At 41.2% G+C, this 19,590-nt stretch overlaps 3 protein-coding genes across 3 annotated transcripts; all 3 read right to left on the reverse strand.

The window, feature by feature from the left end:
• Positions 1 to 6,447: 6,447 nt before the first annotated feature.
• Positions 6,448 to 9,048, reverse strand: LOC103984772 (pentatricopeptide repeat-containing protein At5g13770, chloroplastic). The gene has a single exon (XM_009402332.3). It carries the CDS (start codon positions 8,532 to 8,534, stop codon positions 6,723 to 6,725), a length of 1,812 nt encoding a protein of 603 aa, XP_009400607.2. The 5' UTR covers positions 8,535 to 9,048; the 3' UTR covers positions 6,448 to 6,722.
• Positions 9,049 to 11,184: 2,136 nt separating this feature from the next.
• Positions 11,185 to 12,529, reverse strand: LOC103984524 (protein SLOW GREEN 1, chloroplastic). The gene has a single exon (XM_009402036.3). The coding sequence runs from the start codon at positions 12,475 to 12,477 to the stop codon at positions 11,521 to 11,523; it is 957 nt and encodes a 318-aa protein (XP_009400311.2). The 5' UTR covers positions 12,478 to 12,529; the 3' UTR covers positions 11,185 to 11,520.
• A 605-nt stretch (positions 12,530 to 13,134) lies between these two features.
• On the reverse strand, positions 13,135 to 19,082 carry LOC103984770 (remorin 4.1-like). The gene is made up of 6 exons (XM_065152708.1): positions 18,752 to 19,082; positions 18,332 to 18,458; positions 17,707 to 18,243; positions 14,654 to 15,146; positions 14,433 to 14,514; positions 13,135 to 13,475 (listed from the first exon to the last, which is right to left on the reverse strand). Exons 1-6 carry the CDS (start codon positions 18,788 to 18,790, stop codon positions 13,272 to 13,274), a joined length of 1,482 nt encoding a protein of 493 aa, XP_065008780.1. The 5' UTR covers positions 18,791 to 19,082; the 3' UTR covers positions 13,135 to 13,271.
• Between the last annotated feature and the right edge of the window lie 508 nt (positions 19,083 to 19,590).

The following is a 19,590-nucleotide window of genomic DNA, read 5'->3' on the forward strand; positions in this document are numbered from 1 at the left end:
GCGCTATGGAGAATGAATGCCTACAAAAAGTTCACTGTGAAAGAGAAAAAAAGATAGGTAGAGAGAGAGGGGCTGAGTGTTGTACAGCGGGTGGGGGGTCCAACGCACGCAAAGCGTGTCTTTATGTGGTCATAAGAAATGGGTCCACCGACTGCAGTCCGCAGGCCACCTTTCACCCATTTTGGGACGAAGACCAACCCTAATAATCAATTTCACGCATAATTGCGAAATTTTAGAGAGATTCAATTATTATGTTTTTTCTTCAGAGGCTACGATATCATACATCCAGTTTTGTTTTACCTTTTGGATGTGACTCATTAATTTTTCTTTCAGACTTAGAGCTATCGGTGATAGGTGGAATGTTGATAGGTGGAATATTATGACAATCAATTTTTTCTCGTCAATTGATCATCACAGGGGCAGTGACGTAGAAAACGAAAGTCCAGTCAAACCCTATAGGATAACGGCATAAAGATAGCTACGACTTATCGACTCCTTGGGTGACAATCTACGGGAAGCCATTTGGGCTGGCCTTGTCGATCTTCGTCGATAGCGATCTATGGGCGATTGTTCAAGTCTATCCTTCCTAGGTCAGCCATTATGAACAAAACATTAGAGGGAAGACGTTACGATCGTTACAACCACCCTCGTATATGGAATGCTCGAGGGAAGGTGTTACGACCATTACATGTGATTCTCAATCGAGAGGCAACACGTTACCACCGTTATATGATTCTCTTACCCGAATAAGTACAAAAGCTTATTAATGATGCCAGCCTAAGGGTCAGTATCTCTAAAAATAACCCTTTACACTATAAACCACCTTAAAGTTAAGCATCACAGGAGTTGAGTCGAGAAATTCCTCAAATATTGATCTTTGTGTAAAAACACGTTGATGAGCCAAAATCCACCTCGGTCTAGTCTCGAGCCCGTCTCAAATGCTCAAACTTTACCCAAAAGATCATTTCAATACCACCTCACATGTCTTGAGACTTGATTAAGGTTTTTCGAATGTCCTTGTGCCTACAGGTCTAGATCAAACCAGACCGACCGATCGACAATACGCACCCATAATAAATTTCAAAACATGTGTCATGTAAAGTTTGATTTTGGGTAAAATGTTAATAATTATAACCCTTAATCTAAATCAATATTCCATCATTAGTTTTATTTATTTGGATTAGATATTTTGACCCAAACTCATCAAATTTTTGAAAAATGCTTCGGAATTAACTCACGACTAAGATAGCGACAATTTCGACACGTATCTCCCTTTTGATTGTTGTGAAGTCTCCCATCGGTGAGCTGACTTGTGAGTCAACTAAGGATGCCAAGGACCCTTTTTACTTATGCATTTAATTGCCCCTCAGAGGAATCTTCTTTTGCTCAATTTTCCTGTGAATTAAGACAGTAAAATGATCGGAAACCTAAATGTGGGCTCGACAAGATTTGACTAGCTAGCAAGATAGAAAACGATGCAAGACTTGTTGATTCTTTGCACAGGGAGTAGAACAAGACCTGTTGCAATAGAAGTATACCTCCAAATGAAATATGAAGACACAAGAACTTATACAATATGGTTTTAGATTAAGAAGAAAGCAAGATGGAAAACAAGATGAGAAACATATAGAATAGAAACTTGCAACCCTCTTTGGAGTATCTAATTTCTAACTTAATTTTTGTACTCCATCTCTTTAATCAGTTAGTGTTAAAACGATTAGTAAATTTGGTTCTTTGTCATTTTCATCTGTCCTAATGCACAAATCATACAAAAAATTTTTGACCACCGTGATGAATGAAGTTCGACGTGCTAATTAATTTCTTTGACTGTAACATAAATTATCCTTAAAATCATATCTTAATTTGATTAATATGCTATATAATTCATGCTGATTCTCTTAAGGTGGAACCATTAGTGCTGATTTTTATCGAAGGATGGATCCTAATAAGATCTCACATTGGAGCATAAAACATGAGGTTTCGGAAAGTTATCGACGTTTCGGAGCATAGAACATCATGGCTCACAAATTCCTCCTACATGTTGAAGGTGCAGTGGATAAACATGTCAATCATTTTCGGTCGACAAGATTTCGTTGGTCGCAAGTAAATGAAAGATTGGAGTGATTGAAATTAAAAGAAAGAGAAATTACAAGTGCATAAACTTATCAGTGGCCATCTGTGACCCTACCAACTTCTCAATCATATGAAAGCATTGGACATTCAAATGCCTACAAACTAAGCCATACCTCTTTTTCCACTCTACCGTATGGATGGCAGCTATTCCTACTCAATTTTTGGTACACTTCCCTCGAATAATTCTAATTTACTCCCACTTGTCGTTGTGCACATCTATAATGAAAGCTAGTTGGGGACTACCAATGAAAGATAGTGTGATCCAAGCCAACGCCAACCTAAAACATCAGCTAGATTTGATGAAATCAAGTAAACAAATTAAACTTGCCCGTCACGATAGTCTAATTTAATGCTAATAATTAGCTAGAACATAGTCTAATATATAGGTTCCAAGGCGCATATCTATGACTATTGGGCAGGCATAATTGTTTTCCAAACATTGATCGACCAAAATAACGAATCCACAAGACATTCATTCGAATGGAGATCTCAAGGGGACTAAGTGACAGATTTGTTTTGCACAGTTCATATATATAAATGTAATCCTCTTGTAGTTTAGGGAGACAGATTTTGACATAGCCATAGTACTTCCCTCGGCCTAAGATTCTCTACTTCTTTGTCTTCCTGATAGGTCTTCCACCAAGAACAAAGGTATATGCTACCGATGTATGAACAAGATGTAGATTTCGAGCAGTTTCATAGTCCCATTTTCCCATTAAGAAGAAGGAAATAAAAGAGTTGATGTTGCAGGACATATGTGAACGACAAAAGGTTACTTGGAATGAACAGTAAATTGCTGAAGGGCTCCTGTTGTGCTTGGAACAGCTAACTCCTTGTTGATCATGCTAAATCTTCACATCTTTCAGAGATCAAAGATCAAAAAACTCTGTGCTTCCAGGTGTTGATGCTCACACACAGCTTTAATGAAGTCAACAAGCCCTACTAAATTGGACAGTGGATGCAGATTAAAGGTATAATATTCTTCTCCACCTACTTGCATTCTGCACCAGTGGACTCCTATCAGATGCCACCACCACAACTCATCTCCTAGATTGAATTGTTGGTACATAGTATCTTTTTTTTACATCAATGGATATATAATTGACTCCAGTAGACCATGAAAGAGATTCCCTTTGCAAGATTGTGAATGCCAACTTGTCTGGTCCCATGCATTTGTCGAAAGACGTGTAAAAGGAACAATAGAGAATGGACAGCAAGTGACATACCAGCTGATAGGAGACAAGATTCTAAACAGGAAATTTATAGTTCTAATGAACACTCCATAATTAATGTTTATTCGCATTCTTGATTCCATAATCAATGCCTTAATGCTCCTAATTGATCTAAATTAGGTTATTATTTCTAGTATTTTCAAACAATGGCTTGCTCGAGTAGCTAAGGTCGCATGTCAAGCTTACACTATGCATCACTGTGGTTATTTTTCTGCTAGCAAATTGATTAATGACAGGTTGCTTACGTGAGCTGTGATATCATAATATTTCCAAAAGCATTTTTCAGGAAGAGGGAAAAGAGGAAAAAATACAATAAAAGCATTCTTATCTATTATTTGCACATCGGATCCGTATAAAGAAATCGGATCAATACTATGCCATTGAACACTTTAATGATTTGATGTATTCGGAGTTGATTGTACACGATGATGAGTGTCCCAACACGGAGGAAACGATTGGTTGGTGTGCAGATGGTGTCACCACGGAGCGTCCTTTTCTTCTGTGTGTTGTGGTCCAACTCCTATTCTCTTCGGCCGTCGACAAAATACATTTCCTCTTTTTCGATCCCTCCTCACATGTAAATATTTTTTGATATTATTTTCTATTCATGTGTGACTTAGTTATTTCTATGTTATTAGTAAGAATAGGTGGTGCAGTCCATTCTATTTGTATCGTAAATTTGACTTTGGTTCTCATGTTCGTGTTAGAATCTTGACTCTAATATAATGTTAGAAATCTATTAATGATGAGTGAGTTAGACTATTCAGAATTATGAGCTACACTTGAGGAACAATTAGATTTAGCCGCCTCCGATTCCTCTGTGGACTTTGGATCCTCCATGGCAGTCGTCTCCTAATGCAGATGTGTTCAACAGCCCTCTGCAGTACCATGCAGACCCAAACTTGCAGTGACTATTAGTCTAACTTGTCTTACAGCTTTGGTGTGGGAGACAAAGATCCGGACATCACGTAGAACCGTGATGCATGTCTTGTGTGGTAAGATAAATCCTTTCTTTACCTTTACACTAAATGTTAGGACGAGGACTGTTAACTTTCTGGATTGCGAAGAAGTCAACATGGAATGGCTTTCTTGGAGGTATTAGCACGCACAGGTAAATACTATTACCACTTCAGAAGCTCTGACGAGCGACACCCTTCCACAGCTGCGTACCACCGAGCAGCCAAGAACAGTAGTACGACATTTTTGCTCGTAAGTTGCATCAATCCTTTGTTATGATTCATCTGCACTTCCATGATCCATAACATTGAGTTGAATATTCTTTAAAGAAGCTTTAAATGGCTTTTCAAGCTCCTGATAGCTTTGAATGCCTTTGGTGGTAACAAGTATATTCCTCAGCAGACATCTGCTCCATCACTGGGATGTATGTTTGACATTAGAGATGGCAGGAACTCAAAGATAGATAGAGGAGGATAAATGAATCTGTCAGGACAACAAAAGCCTCTTCTGATGCTTTAAGATCAGATGAGGAATGGTAAGAGATAAAAGGTGCTGAGACCCAAGCGGAGAGTTCACGGGTCTGTAATCGGCAGAAGGGCCTACAGCAGTACTGTTTACACAGAAGAAAGATTCCCACAATTATGTGAGAGAGCGACTTTGAGTAGAACACAGGGGTATGTACCCTCTTGATAGGACGTAGACATGTGCTTCCAGAAACACACCTATCATCCATCAATGTCATGATACAATCAACCTAACATTCTTTTCTTCTTTTCTATCAATCTTTCTCTATGAATCTATTTTATCCTGCATATTTGCATGCATCCATGCCTTCTAATGTATTTCAAGCACTGATAGTAAATGCTTGAGCTGTGTTTAGCAGTCACTAAACTCTCAGGCATGATAATCTCTAGGAAAGAAGGCTTAAGAACAAATAGCCCTTTAGAGCAGATTCTTTTCGTTTTCTTAATTTTCGCTGCTATGCTAACGCATCTTCTAATAAATTTGGCTGTGAATGGTAGGTGGACAAATCAGCTGCAGAACATGGATTCATGAGTGTACTTTATTCTTCTCCTTCTCAATGTAACTTGTGGATTTTAAGGTGGATAGATTATAGATAGCCTACTCTTACTGAAACCTGCAGGCTTGAGATCAATCTTTCTAATGGTAAGCCTGCAAGAGAAGATTAAGCTTTTGCAAGCACTCTTAACTTTGCCAATTATTTTCTACAGGATAAGATTCACAGTATATATCGATTTGTATATGCAGCACACTTTCCACTCTTCCTTAATGACAAATGTGTGTGGATATATATATATAGATGCTTCGGAAGCTTTAGGCAATCATATCGATTTGTATTGCTTTCCTTGCTGTGTTTGAGATCTTTTCTGTATCTTTGTTTTTGCATGTTTTCTCCCGGTTGTTTAGAATAATGGATTCTTCCTCATGTCGTCATTCTCTTTCTTCTCACTTATCATACTTCAGTGAGGCGTCAAAGGGCCAACAGAGGACATTTCTCCACTCTGAAACTTGAAGATCGCATTGGCCCTGCAGTAGTACCAGTAAGGAAACTTCATCCAACAGGAGCAAGTCACCAGGATACCATCATCATACGACTTGTCTCCATTACTATACTATGAAGGAGGACACGAATCCAACTATCGTTCAGTTAGTGTGTATGAGAGAGAGGGAGAGAACAAGGAGATCGCAATCTAACATGTCTAGTTCAGATGTGTTACATGACAATGTCACCCAGCTGAACCACTGTGGGTTTTGGGATTTGGAGGGCCGGCCACTTTAGAACATGAGCTCAGTGACTAACCTGTTGGGCTTTCTCGATGTAAGCTGCAGTTCCATATTGTTTATTCAATCTTTTGTATATATATATATATATATATATATATATATATATATATATATATATATATACAAAAGCCACTCAGCAATACCAGAGTGGCTTGATGAGTCTTCAGCTTAAGAACCTACATCAGCAGAACGATTCATTTCTCAAATGAAATCAAGTAATTTTGCTGATAAAGCATGCCAGTATACACACATGTGAGCAAACAAATAAAAGGCTGGCAGAACTTGCAAAATAGGATCCCACATAATTATCATAAGCATATGATGAATCAACTTGCTGAAACTGGATTTATACTGAGGTTTCCTTTGCAAATAATAAATCAGATATATAGATAGTTCATTGAGCTATTCCAGGCAACAACATAGAAATATTCTAACCAAGGCATCAGCAATTCCAAGTAGAACACAGTCTGGTTGATGCACCACCAAAACATTGCATCTGCTCTGACAAGAACAATTCATTCGATGACTGGCAATGCCTTCTTTTCCGTATGAAATATAGTAAGCTTTCTCTACAATCCCCAGATATATATTTGCCTACAAAGTCTTATCCTCCTTCGACACGAAGCTTTTCCGAAACCCGTTCATATGAACTTGAAGCCCTGCATCCCTTAAAGCATTCAAAGCTGACTCGTGCAGCCGTGCATCCAAACCAGTCCCTGCCAACTCCATGTCCTGCAGCAGCTTAATCAACTCATCCAACCTACTTCCCTTTGAGAAGACTCCCACCATTATCCCAGCCATGGCCCTGTCCACCTTCCCACCATTCCCCTTAAACTCTTCGAAGAAGTCGATGCACTCATCGATTCTTCTGGCCTTGCTGTAGGCACTAATGATGCTTGTGTAGCTGACCTTGTCGGGTGCTATCTGCCTGCGTTTCATCTCCTGCCAGAGTTTCTCCACCTGCCTCAAGTTCATCAGTCTACCATGGATGTCTAGGAGAGAGTTGTAGACCCATACGTTTGGCTTGCAACCCTTCTCCTTCATCTTAGCGAGAAGCCTCATGGCATCCTTCACCTTGCCCATCTTCCCGTACATGGAGATCATGTTAGAGTAAGCAACAACACATTTGTCAAAACCTTTGTCTATCATTTCCGCAAAGGTAGACTCGGCCATCCGGGGAAGTCCCAGACGGCAATAGACATTGATGATCGAAGCATATGTTACTTGTCCTGGTTCACACCCTTCGGACAACAGTTGCCCGTAAGCCGCCACTGCAGATCTGAGTCCTCTCTTTCTCGCGAAGCCATTGATGATAGTGCAGAGTATGCAGTCCGATACCCTGATTTCCATCTTCCTCATGGCCTGCACAACCGCAAGGGTCTTCTCCAACTGCCCCACGTCCACAAACATCAGAACCAGTTTCATGAGCATGGCGTTGTCTCTCACCATGCCCTTGGCTAGTGCTTCTTGGAAGAGATCCTCCACTATCTCTGCTTCTCTAATCCCTGCAAAGGAGCTCATCAGTGAAGCATAGATGGCAGTGTTTGGAGACAGTCCCTTTGCTTCCATCTCCCTGAAGTATCTGAGAGCTTCGAAGGCTCTTCCTGACCTCCCCAGCGAATCACACAAGATCGAGTATATCTCGACAGACTTGGACGAAGCTTTCGACTCTTTGGACTCGTATTCAAGAAACAAGGCAATCACCTTCTCTGTCTCCCCCAGCTCTCGATACGCTTCGAGGATCCACCGGTAGCAGCTAGTATTAGGGGAAAGCCCGGCGGCCGTCATCCGCTCGTAAGCCGAAACCGTGCAGTTGTACATGTGGAGCTGGTTGTAGCCACACATTGCTGCACTGAAAGCAGAGATGGCGGCCTCACTCCCTTTCTTGGATTCAAGAACTCCGAGCAATGCCTCTGCGAGCTTGAACTTTCTTGCTCTGATGCAGCTACCGATCAACCTAGCGCATGTAAATCGATCCGGAACCACACCAAAGAACCTGAGATCGTCGACCAGGGCCGAGATGGAGCTCCACTGCTTGGATTTGACCAAACTCCTAACGAGAAGCTTCAGGGTCCGTCGATCCGGCCGGAAAACCGGCAGCTCTTTCGCCTTCTGGTAATACTCAAACGCAACAGCCTCGGTCTGCAGATTTCTGCACACGCCCTGGATGAATTCATTCGTGATCTCGGTGCCCGCAGCAGGAGAGGCTTGCAGGGGGACAGAAGGGAGTGGGATGGCGTGGAGATCACTTGATGCATCGTCGAGGAGAGGAGGGCTGGATTTTGAGAAGTTGAAGACTACAAATCTCTGTTTCCTGAAACGGAAGAAGAAGGTGGAGGAGCAGAGTTGGGCAGGGGAGAAGCTTTTAGGAGGAGGAATTGGAGCGAGAGGCCATTGGAGCACCATTTGGCCATTAGAAATCGTGTAGGGAGAGCTTATCTGCGCTCATAAATACCTTATCCTCTACTGGATGTTGTGGAGTATCAAGTGAGCGAATAGTAGAAGGTCACGTGGAAGCTGCAGGGACCGGTAAGATTCTGCCAGATATAGTGTTCGTCGCACGGGCACGGAACTGGCTTTACTTTACTTGCACACGTGGAGCACAGGAACCCGAAGCAATGTGCTCTAAGCCACTGATGACGGATTCGGCCCCCGACTTAATCACCCCTGAAAGGCCATCGTGGGTGATCTGAGCACAACATCGGCGTCGAAGCTCATCGACCCCAAAAACAGGAACTACATGGCATCGGACGGAGGCGGCTACTGCGAGGAATTCATGTACACGGTGACGGACGAGCTCGTCTCGATCGCGACGGTCGTTTCGCTTTGCAGAGAAATCGATGAGCGGGTCGAGGAGGCGGAGCTGAGCATAGGGGTAGAGGAGGTGAGTCGCGTTCTTCTCTCTTCCTCTGCCCTTCGTGTGGATGCTGTTCTAAGGTTTTCTGTTGTCGCAGGCTCTCGCCTTGCTTAACGCGTCGCTGACCTCTAAAACGGCGCTCGCGGATGCCTTCTTGTCGAGGATTAGCGACGCAATGGCTGAGACGTGACAGTGTCAATGCTTTTTGTATTTTATGTGATAAAATTTATGGTCCAACAAATGACAAGAACATAACATTGAGAAGAAACTTCATACTAGAAAATTGTCAGCATGGTAGAGAAGACAGAACAGTGACATGAAAGAGAAAACACACACAGAAGACCCATATTGAACTTGGTAAACAAAAAATCCTTCTTTCCTCCTCCTGAAGATGATTGATGATTCTAAACAAAATACCACAAAGTAAGTTCATAAGGAACTGTATACTTACACACCCCTGTGCAGTGAATCTCAACAGAGAACAAAGTAGATAACAAAAAGTCAAACTTCCTTCACCATGTACAGCATCAGTTGTATATAAGTTATGAGAATTCCACAAGAAAAAAAACCACCTCCTTTTTTATCATCTCTGTCATGTTTAGTAAGTATGAAGTCAATTAGAGGTAGTACCAAATACTATTCTTTGAGGTATAAGAGGTTGCTAGTTGTATCATGTTTGCTGTTTGCTCATATACTAGAGGAAGTAAAAGAAGAAATGATTCAGACAAAGCTTTATTTTGTGAATTCAAAGTATTCTCCCTTAAAATTTATAATAAATAAAAATAAGATAAACCAAATCTAACAGTCAGTGCACACACCTTCAGCCAAATCTTATACACTATGAATTGGTTTTACCAAGAAATGGGCATACTTGGGGTTTAACTCTATTAACTGCTTGCTAGATAAGTCCATGCCTTGAACATATTCTCAAGTGCAGAAGTGCACAAATTCAACTACTGATCACACAAAGTAGGGTAGTGAGACCTAATAGTGCCAGCAATGGTGCTGGTAGAAGTAATGCTGAGAGACAACAGCTGAAGTCAAGTGTTGTATAACAGGGGCTTCACATATACACGCATCACAAGTTCATGGACAAGCTACTGTACTGGCATATACTTCATCACAAGTATATGATGAAGTAGAAGAAAAGTCCCACTCTTATGACACTATGTAATATCATCAACCTAGATGTTATAGTTATTCAAATATGTTCTCCATCATATGAGATGATCAAATGAAATTAACAAATACGAAGATATATGTTAAATATAATGTACAAGCACCACCAGTACTTAATCTTACATATAAATTGTTAATTTTGAGAAAATTATCTATATGATTTCGAGTAACAACACACTGAGTAGTTCCAGGTTTGGTTCAGACTCTATTTTTCAAAAAAAATATAGACTATAATAAGAATATAAATCATGAATATCTGTTGACTAAGACACAAAAGAAATATATCAGTTTTATTATCTGATATTGGCGAAGAACTTCTCTCCCTCCCTATCAACTATTGCACACTATCTGCAGAAGAAGAAGAATTTCCACTCTTTTAATGTCCCAAAATTCCTAAATATAGCAGCACATCAGAAATATTCCAAAGCTCTAGACCTAATATCTCTAAGTGTGAGGTCTACTGCACAAATTATGACCTAATTATTTCTCATCAATCCCTCTTCACTCTCTATATGCAGCTAACTAACTGCTAGAAAACCACAGAAAAATAAGAGGGCAATGTAGCTCTGCCACTGAACATAAAAATCTAGAAAGGTGGCTGAATTTATTCGGATAATGCTATGTTGTTCAAACACATCCTTTATACACTTTGATTGTCAAGTCTTTGACAAACATTTCACCTTAAGCAATCAACTGGAGTTTTAACAGGCTTACATGCTATTACTTGTTAAAACAAATCATGTCTTTCTTATCGTCTCTGTTGAGTCACCTGCAGTGCCAACCACTACCTCAAGGTAATTATGCACCTTTAGAAATCACCATACACAAACAAGCATCTCCATAAACTGTTAACTACAATGATGTTAGTCCAAACAATCTGAAAATGAAGACTCTTGTAGCTTGATAACCAAATTCCATATGCACTGAAAGAACAGATGAACCCCAATCAATTCCTACAGGCACTTGGTGCAGAAAGATTCTTCCCTACATGCAAGAAAAAAGAGCGTACCAAGCCAAAAATTAAGCAATATTTCAAATTGTATCCTCTTAACTTTTTCGTATAAACATGAGTTGTCATAGAAGTTGTCAAACCCTACCAATTACCACATGCACTTGATGCAGAAATGTTGTTCCCTAAATTCAAGAAAGAAAAGAGTACAAAGCCAAAAATTATCCAATAGCTAAAATTGTATTGACCAACTTTTCATCCAGAACCTTAGGAGTTATAGCAGCTGTGAAACAGAGGAAGTAACCCTGAACCATTCAAGTCCTCAAGCAAGAGACGCTTACCTCTGCAATTATTCTAGACTTTCATCTCTACTGGCAAATAAAAGCGGGCAATTTAGGCCTTCGAATCTAAGAATCTCCTGTGCTGAACAGGTTCATCCTCGATAGCGGTGTCTGCAAGTATGCATTAACCTCAAACTTCCTCGGCGAAAGCTCATGGTACTTGGAGAACTTCTCTCTCGCCTGCTTGTTTTTACCCAACAAGCTATAGATCACTCCCTGGCAGAAATAAGGCCTGTAATCCTTGGGATCCTCCTGCGCCAGGCCTTCGTAGCTCGACAGCGCTTCATCTACGTTTTTTTGCAAGAACTGTATCTGGGCCATGATTAGCCGCACGTCCCTTGCCGCCTTCTCCTTCTGCTCGGCCTTTGCGAGCTCCAGAGCCTGTTCCAGTCGCCGGATCACGGCGTCCCCTTCACCGCACCGGTCCATGAGGACGGCGTTGTCGAAGAGAGCCTCGAAGGAGAGGGGGTCAACAGCGAGGATCTCCTCGTAGAGGCGGCGGGACTCGGAGGCCTCGCCCATCTCGTTGAGAAGCCGCGCGGCCAGGAACTTCCACTCGATCTCGGCGGGCTGAGCGGCAATAAGCCGCTGGAGGATGGCAAGGCCCTCGGTGTCGTCCCCAGCCTCAAGCTTTTGATAGAGCAGGGAGCGGAGTGCGTCGACGCCGTCGGAGCTGGAATCGAGGAATCGGGAGAGGACCGAGGGGTCGGATTCACCCTCGGCGACCGGGAACACGGCGGGGTCGGCGCGGGCGATGGGCGGGCGAATGCTAGCGGAGACGAGGGCGGCGGTGGCAGTGGCGAGGAGGACGGCGCCGGAGACGGCGGCACGGACGGGTCCAGAGAGCGGAGCGAGGGGGTTCGACCCGGAGGACGAAGCCTTCGCCACGGGAACCCTGGAAACCCTGGTTTTGGCGAAGCGAAGGACTTTGGGAGAAAAGGACGATCGCGTCAGGAAGGGAGGAAGAGGAGAGAGGAGGGCTCGGCCGCCATGGACGGGGGCGGAGACGATGAGGGAATCCATGGCGCAGTGTCTCTTCGTTTTGGGTTTGGGTGGGCTTTTGTTGTCCAAGGGTTTTGGTGCACGAGAGACCGGGGAAGGTAGAAAGACACACATGGATTGACTAAAATGGACTAAATCTTGCACCAAATCACGGTACGCGAGAGACGATAGGTCTGAAGAATAAAGGAAACATGAGGGCGTATTTTAGGTAAGAAAAGTCAAAATTTTGACCACATGATAGCCACTGCAGCGGACAAAATAGATAGAAACTTTTTTCTTTTCTTTAAAGAAAAAAAATATTTCAAAATTCTATTACAACTCTCTTCGAAGCACAAAATAGATAAAAACTCAAAGACATCAATTTCCATTCTAGATGTGATCTATTTTGAAATACCTGACGCAAGATGCTAAGAAGTGGAGATTGCTTTCCATCCCACATGATTTAGGAGGAATCATAAAATGTGTTTCTCCACATCTAGAACATCCAGCATCACTTTTGATGCATCAAACGACTAGAAACCTTTGAACCATCCTCACTTTTAGACACACAAATTCTGTCTCAGTTGATAAGATGCATCAAATGTCTAGAAATCCGACATCAATGTTGCATTTTAGCAAATAGTAATTTTCAGATCTAAACCTCTATTGGATAATATGCAGCATTGAAAGGATAAAAAGTAAAGACATAAAGAATGATGTTACGATTTCAATTTAACAACACAGCAAGAAGATTACCAAGCTTTACAACATCACTGAACCTAGAGAAAAAGAATTATTCATAGAAGCTTGAATTGTTTGCTTCAAACAAGTTTGCACTAGGAGCACCAACTCCAGCAAGAAAATGAAGAAGGAATTCGACCAGTTCTTCTAATGTAGTCGGCTTGCTGAGCAATTCTTGCAGCTTGTTGATTTCTTTTGGCTTCCGCTGTGGCACGCTTTTCCTCGGCTTTGTGTCTTACAGCTGCTAGCTCGTTCATCAACTTCTCATGGGCAGATGCCCTCATTCTTTCAACCTCAACCTGCAAATCGATGTGCAGCACCGTGTCACAAAACTTCGATCACGGATAAATGGAAACCGGCAATAGTCCCAAAGCAAATGCAGTAAACATGGGTTTTCCTGAATAAGCAACATATGTGTTATGCTTAGTTCATCTTGATATAAGTTTCAAGTGATGGAGAAAGACTTGAAGAAATGCTGAGTGCCAGGACAGAATTGAAGCAATGCAAGTGCCACTCCAGCAATTGTAATGGTTCGAAGCTTGTGCTTCATTTAACATGATGGGAATGATTGCAACTCTCTTCATACCATGTCAGTTTGGTGAAATCCAATGATTTTGCACTCTCGGTCAACATCTTAATACTCATCCAAAAAATATAGTGTGGTTTGGCAAATCGAAAAATAAATTTTCCATTTTTCACTGTTGAGGCAATTTTATCAACTTGAAACCGAGCAAGTTCAAAACAAAATAAATGGCATATTGGCCATTCAAAGAACTCATGAGAAAATTGATCAGTGTTGCTACAAAACGCAAATTTAATTACTTGTTTATACATGAATACAAAGTGTTTATCTGAGAACATTTGGATGCAGGTGCTGATTTTGGTCGCTTACCAGCATATATACAGAATACAGATCACTTGAATTAAGCTTAGAAAATGATTTAATGCCAACAATTTTCTATAAGAACATATTTTATATCTCCCATGAGATATTTTGGCATGTGAAAATTTACATGGAAGTTTGAATTATGTTCAAAGGCAAACGAGTGTTAAACTTAACCACAGAGTTGGGACAGCATAGTTAATCTTAGAGACTTGAGTTTCAACCTATAAATACTATATATTGCTTGTCCTATCTTTACCAAATATGTGTTGGACGCAATACTATTAAGATACTTGGAAAATGTTTGATACTTCCATCCACAAAGTATCCAATTTTTAGTCAGTTGTTATAAAGATTGAAAACCATATCATACCTCGATCTTCCTCATTTCGGCTTCAATTGTTGCTTTTTGATGATTTTCCCATGCTTGGATTTTGATCTCTTCTCGTCTAAACCTGAGGAATTAATTGTCTTTTATAATGTAAAATTTATGAAAGTAACTATGGAAACAAATATCAATGATCAGCCGGTTTCCTTAGAGACTAGAGGAGAGAAATCTTAAGGAGCAACATGAGTATATTTGAACAATACTACCTAGCGAGATACTTGGCCTTTTCTGCTTCTTCCCAGGCTGTTGCACGAGCTTCAATAACACTTATGGCTAGCTGGTCTTTTGAGACATTCTTAGTTGAATTAGATGCATTGATTTCCTCATCCTTGCTGGCCCATGCAGTTATGTTCGTTTTACCCAATTGCTGGCCTAGAACCAGTATTTCCCTTCTAGTTTCCCTTTGTAGTTCCTTTTCAGACGATTTCTTTTTGTTAAAATCCTCATGGCAATCAGCTGAGTCAGTCTGGGTTGAAACTGGAGCTGTTCTTTGTGGAGTTGGTGGCCGGGACGAAGTTGGGCTGCAAATTGGTGAAGTTGCCCCCACAGGAGTTCCTGTCCGAGAAGGTTCTTGACTTGCAATAGGAGTCATTTCTGTGCCCATATCTCTCATGGACACGGACCTAACAGTTGGTGCAGGCATCATAAATGATGTAGCACTCTGAAGAGATGTTGATGAATCATGCCAACTAAGATTGACTGCAGAAAGTTCAAAATAAAACGAACATTGTTATATACTTATATGTAGAATGGATCAATGAATACAATGAACAAGTACAGAGATAAAAATTCCAAACATCAGCTAGCAATCACCTGAATCATACAAGAATATTTAAGTACTACTATCAACATATAGATCTCTCGAGTTTAAAAGTGAAAGCAACTTCATTTCTAAAAATTCACAACTTCAAACTAATCTACTATCAAGAATATATGTCACTGAGATTGAATGACATTTATCACTTTACTGGACTCATTTTTGCCATGTCATCATGGAGATAAAAAATGAAGTAATTTGGATCACAAAACAAACAAGCTACATATGGTCTTGAGCATACCAAGCATAACATGAGGGTAAGTACGAGGTATCAAATCCTGCAAATAATTTATGTTATCTTGTCAACCAATGTTAGTGTTTTCTATATTTTGCACTACACAAATGATCCTTGAGTTTTTGGTGCACTATGTGTCAATCATATAATCTGCTGTTAGAGATGCCTGATATAGAATAACCTGATCAACCAACAAGGATTATGGCTACTACAGTTGTATAAAAGGTTTTAGGCCAGGGCACATGTTATAAAATGGATTGTGTGAGACCTCATTAATTATATGACTACAAAAAGCATAATTTTAATTAAAGCAAGAGTTTAATGTTATAAGAAGACATGCAAATTAGGTAGAAGACTGGGTCAAAAAAACAAAATATGTTTCCTAATGTGACAAGGTATAAATCTAGGCTGGAATACCATAGTTGTGATTTCCATGGCCCTGCCAGAGACTAAATCTTGAAAACTACTCTTAAACTGCTCCTGGTCCCACCAATGCAGGGCTTAGGGACGGTCAATTAATCAGCCTTACCCTAGCAAGCAGGGAGACTATTGCCACGGCTCGAACCATTGTTACCTAGATCATAAGAGAACAACATACCATGACAAGAAGGTTCAGCCTCTACCAACAATCAACAATCAAAATTAGAATAAGGAGTAAGAAAACATGAATACAAAAACAGCTTAATTTCTTTTGGATGTTAAAGTTCATAAAAAAAAAAAAGTTTAAAGGATGATGGAGTTGTAAGTTGGGGTCATTTGTAAAATGCTGAGATGGTTAAGTAGCATTTGGAGAAAAACTAAACGACATAGCACATTACCTTGTAAAATGCACTAGCATTAAGTTGCTTACGAAGGTGTTTAAAATGTTTGGATGAGTGCTCATATAAGTTTGGATGTGTTTGATGAATAAAACATAGCACACTATGTTGGAAGAGATTTTAGTTCAAGTTGGAGGTTCCATAAGGGGAAGACCATAGTGCTACTTTTCTTTCCAATCGACAAGTCCAAATTATTTTCTCTATTGAGATATTTGAGTTGTTAAGTGCAATGTTGCACAAGTGATATGTCTCATGTTTGAGTCCATGTGTCTGTACGCTATTTGATATACTGAAATTTTCTTCAATTTTTTTTAAAAACAAGTCTGGATTGCCCTAAATCAGCCAAAATCGGCAGAGTTCAGATCAAGTCTACTTAATTCCAAATGTGTCAATTTCCTGCATCAGCAACCATGCCAGGTTGACACAGGTGCTGTGCAATAGTGCTGGATCTGAGCACATTAGATCTCACTACATGCTAAATTAAGTATATGGCAAGATACTGAAAAAGAAAAAAAAATAAAGAAGCAAAATTGTATAGATGATCGTAAAGAACAACGGTAGGACTACAACAAAATCCATGGTGGTGGTAGTGTGTAAAAAACCAGTGCTAGCAATGGCTAGGGTATTATCATGGGGCTACCGAAGCAAATTCTGAAACGACAGATTTTTTTTTTATTGATTTGATTGCAAATCAATAAAAATATCTAAGAAGCGACAGATTCTTGGCTGTCAAGGAACAAAAATAATATGGAGGCATATAAAAGCAAGGTTGTAGAATTATTGAGTTAACAGCGACAGATAATTGTGCTAAAGAAGTCTACTTGAGTTAACACTGTTGAATTCCGCCCTGGTATCTGTTAGAACTAGATCAACAAAAAAACGTAATGACGCAGCATTTGACAACTTAAAATTTCCAAAGATGACAAACTTGCAAGTGTTGTTGGCTGATAGTTCTTCACTAGGACATAAAAGAGGTACTGTGGTTGGTGCTATAAAACCAAAATCATAGAGAATGCAATCGATATCACTGAAACACTGAAAGCATGTTATAACCCAGAAATGCCAAATGCAGTAGTTCTTTGTCTAATTTTGTAACAAATCCTTTTTTTTCAACCTTGTTTCGTTCGTTCCCTAGGCAGAGAATTTCTGAGTTGCTTATTGATTTGCAATCAAAATGACAATGCCTGCAAACCATTATGCGGATGAATTGGCAACTACTTCATGTTGTAAATGTTCCCAATTATGATACAATGTAACAAGAAAATGAGGAAAAGATCATAAAAGACAGTATAAACCTAATAAAGAACCTATCAATTACTATGAAGCATAAGGTGCAGAGTCGAGAAGATCAACTAGAAGGCAACAAAAGATCGAATAGATCAAGATTACCAGCAGAATCAACCACTGAATTCTCTACAGCAACTCCAAGCTTCATCCCTGAATCCGGAACAGGACAAGGCTCGGCCAGCCAATTCACACTCTTAATCTCACCGACTTTCTTGCTTGCTTGGCACCCGTCCACCCTCTTGGTGTCTACTTCCTCCACATCCAAGACAACCTTCGCCGCTGCTTGTCGGTTCATGTGTCCCGCCAGACTACCCTTCTTCGGCTGCCCTCCGCCGGCCTTACTTCCCCCTCGGTTAGTTGTCGGGCTGGCAATCCACTTCTGTGCATCGTCCCATTTCGATGGCGCCGGCTTCGAGAACGGTGGCACGAACGCTGCTGCGGCGGTCAACCGGTGCGCCGGCGTTCGCTCCGCCTTCTGGAACTCGAAGCCAGATGACGCGCTCTCCGATTCGTAAGAATCCTCTTCCTGACACTTAACCCTCGGTTCCCCCATCGCGTGATCCCTCGATCTGTGGCCACTCGCCATCTCCGTTGACGTGGAGCACTCTACATCCTTGCAGCTATCCGCGGCACTGGCCCCTGCAAGATTTCGCCAAGGTATCCCTTCAATTAAAGCGTAAAAATCTCACTTTTTTTTCATCCAAGACAAGAAAGGAGAAATCTTTACTTCTGTCCTCGAACTCCGAGGGTTCAGATCTCAGTGAAGTCTTCGTTTCGAGCTCCTCCTTTTCCTTTCTCCTCCTCTCCGCTCCAAGCAGCATCGCCCGCAGCTTCTTAGGGGAGAATCCACCGCCCTAAACGGCAAAACACCAAATTTAACCCAAAAATCCGACTGAAATCATAAGAACACCCCATCAAAGTATCCAAGAAACGATCTTAAAGGTAAACTCCATCTCTGGTCTTTTCAAACTCGAATCATTGCAACAAAAGGCATCGAATCGGAGCCGAAGCAAGCACATCCGGACGAAAAGTTTTGCAGCGAAATCAATGCGTTGAGGGACCCATGCAGGAGGTTTGATTTGCGAATCTCGGATACCAGTCCTTGAGCTCAGAGAAATAGAGAGGGAGACCAGAGACTAGGGATTACCTGGGGGGACAAAGGCTTGTGGATGCGCTCGTAGTCCATGGGAAGGAATCGGAGCTGAGATCGGGACTGGAATCAGAAATGAGGAGGGGGAGCGACGAAAGGAAGAAGACGGATGTGTGTGGGCAGTGTGTGTGTGTTACAGGTGAATCAGAAGTAACACATCGAAACAAGTGGATTGGGTTGAGGGGACCAATCACTATTGGATTTGGGAGTTGGAAGTTGCTGCTACGAATGCTGTTCCAGTTCGAGACAGAGAGATGTCCTATGAAGTGTCTCTTCTCCTCCTCCCTTGAAGAAGAAGGTTCACGTGAAAGCACAGCTTGCTTTTGTACAGCAATTCCTTTTCTGTCTTTTTATCATCGTCTGCATATTGTGCTACTCACATTGAACTCATATGACTTCAAGGTCATGTTCGAGTAATCTACTGTTGATTCTCTTGGAGAACATAGTTGGTGTTAGCAAGAGATTTACAGAAACCAACATCAAATGCTACATTGGATATGTTTACGATTCAATGAATCTTCTTCTTCTACAAAATGGAACTCTCATGAACATCGAAGCCGTCTGATGTCACCTTTACGTGAACAGACCTCTCTCTCGCCTTTCCGTGAAGTCTCATGTGATGTCTGTGCAAAGGAACTGACGGCAATTATGTTGACTGAAACAGGTCGAAGGAGTCAGGACTGTTTCCACACGCAAGCCTAAGACATTAAAAGCAGCGAGACTCGCCCAGGTGATGAGACCACACACCGAACACTCTGCATCTTGGGATTCCATGGTGATGAGAACATTCTGTGCATAATCATTCATGATTCATTCCACCAGCATTTTCTTGTTCT

The sequence above is a fragment of the Musa acuminata genome, chromosome BXJ3-5, assembly GCF_036884655.1.
Source record: "Musa acuminata AAA Group cultivar baxijiao chromosome BXJ3-5, Cavendish_Baxijiao_AAA, whole genome shotgun sequence".
Lineage (NCBI taxonomy): Eukaryota > Viridiplantae > Streptophyta > Magnoliopsida > Zingiberales > Musaceae > Musa > Musa acuminata.

Excerpts from the sequence above, each read along its gene's own strand:
- LOC103984772 (XM_009402332.3), bottom strand. The coding sequence starts at position 8,534 with ATGGTGCTCCAATGGCCTCTCGCTCCAATTCCTCCTCCTAAAAGCTTC.
- LOC103984524 (XM_009402036.3), bottom strand. The coding sequence starts at position 12,477 with ATGGATTCCCTCATCGTCTCCGCCCCCGTCCATGGCGGCCGAGCCCTC.
- LOC103984770 (XM_065152708.1), bottom strand. The coding sequence starts at position 18,790 with ATGGACTACGAGCGCATCCACAAGCCTTTGTCCCCCCAG. Across the intron at positions 18,459-18,751 it reads ACAAGCCTTTGTCCCCCCAG|GGCGGTGGATTCTCCCCTAA; the intron begins GTAATCCCTAGT and ends TTTGCCGTTTAG. Across the intron at positions 13,476-14,432 it reads CCGAAATGAGGAAGATCGAG|GTTGAGGTTGAAAGAATGAG; the intron begins GTATGATATGGT and ends ATCGATTTGCAG.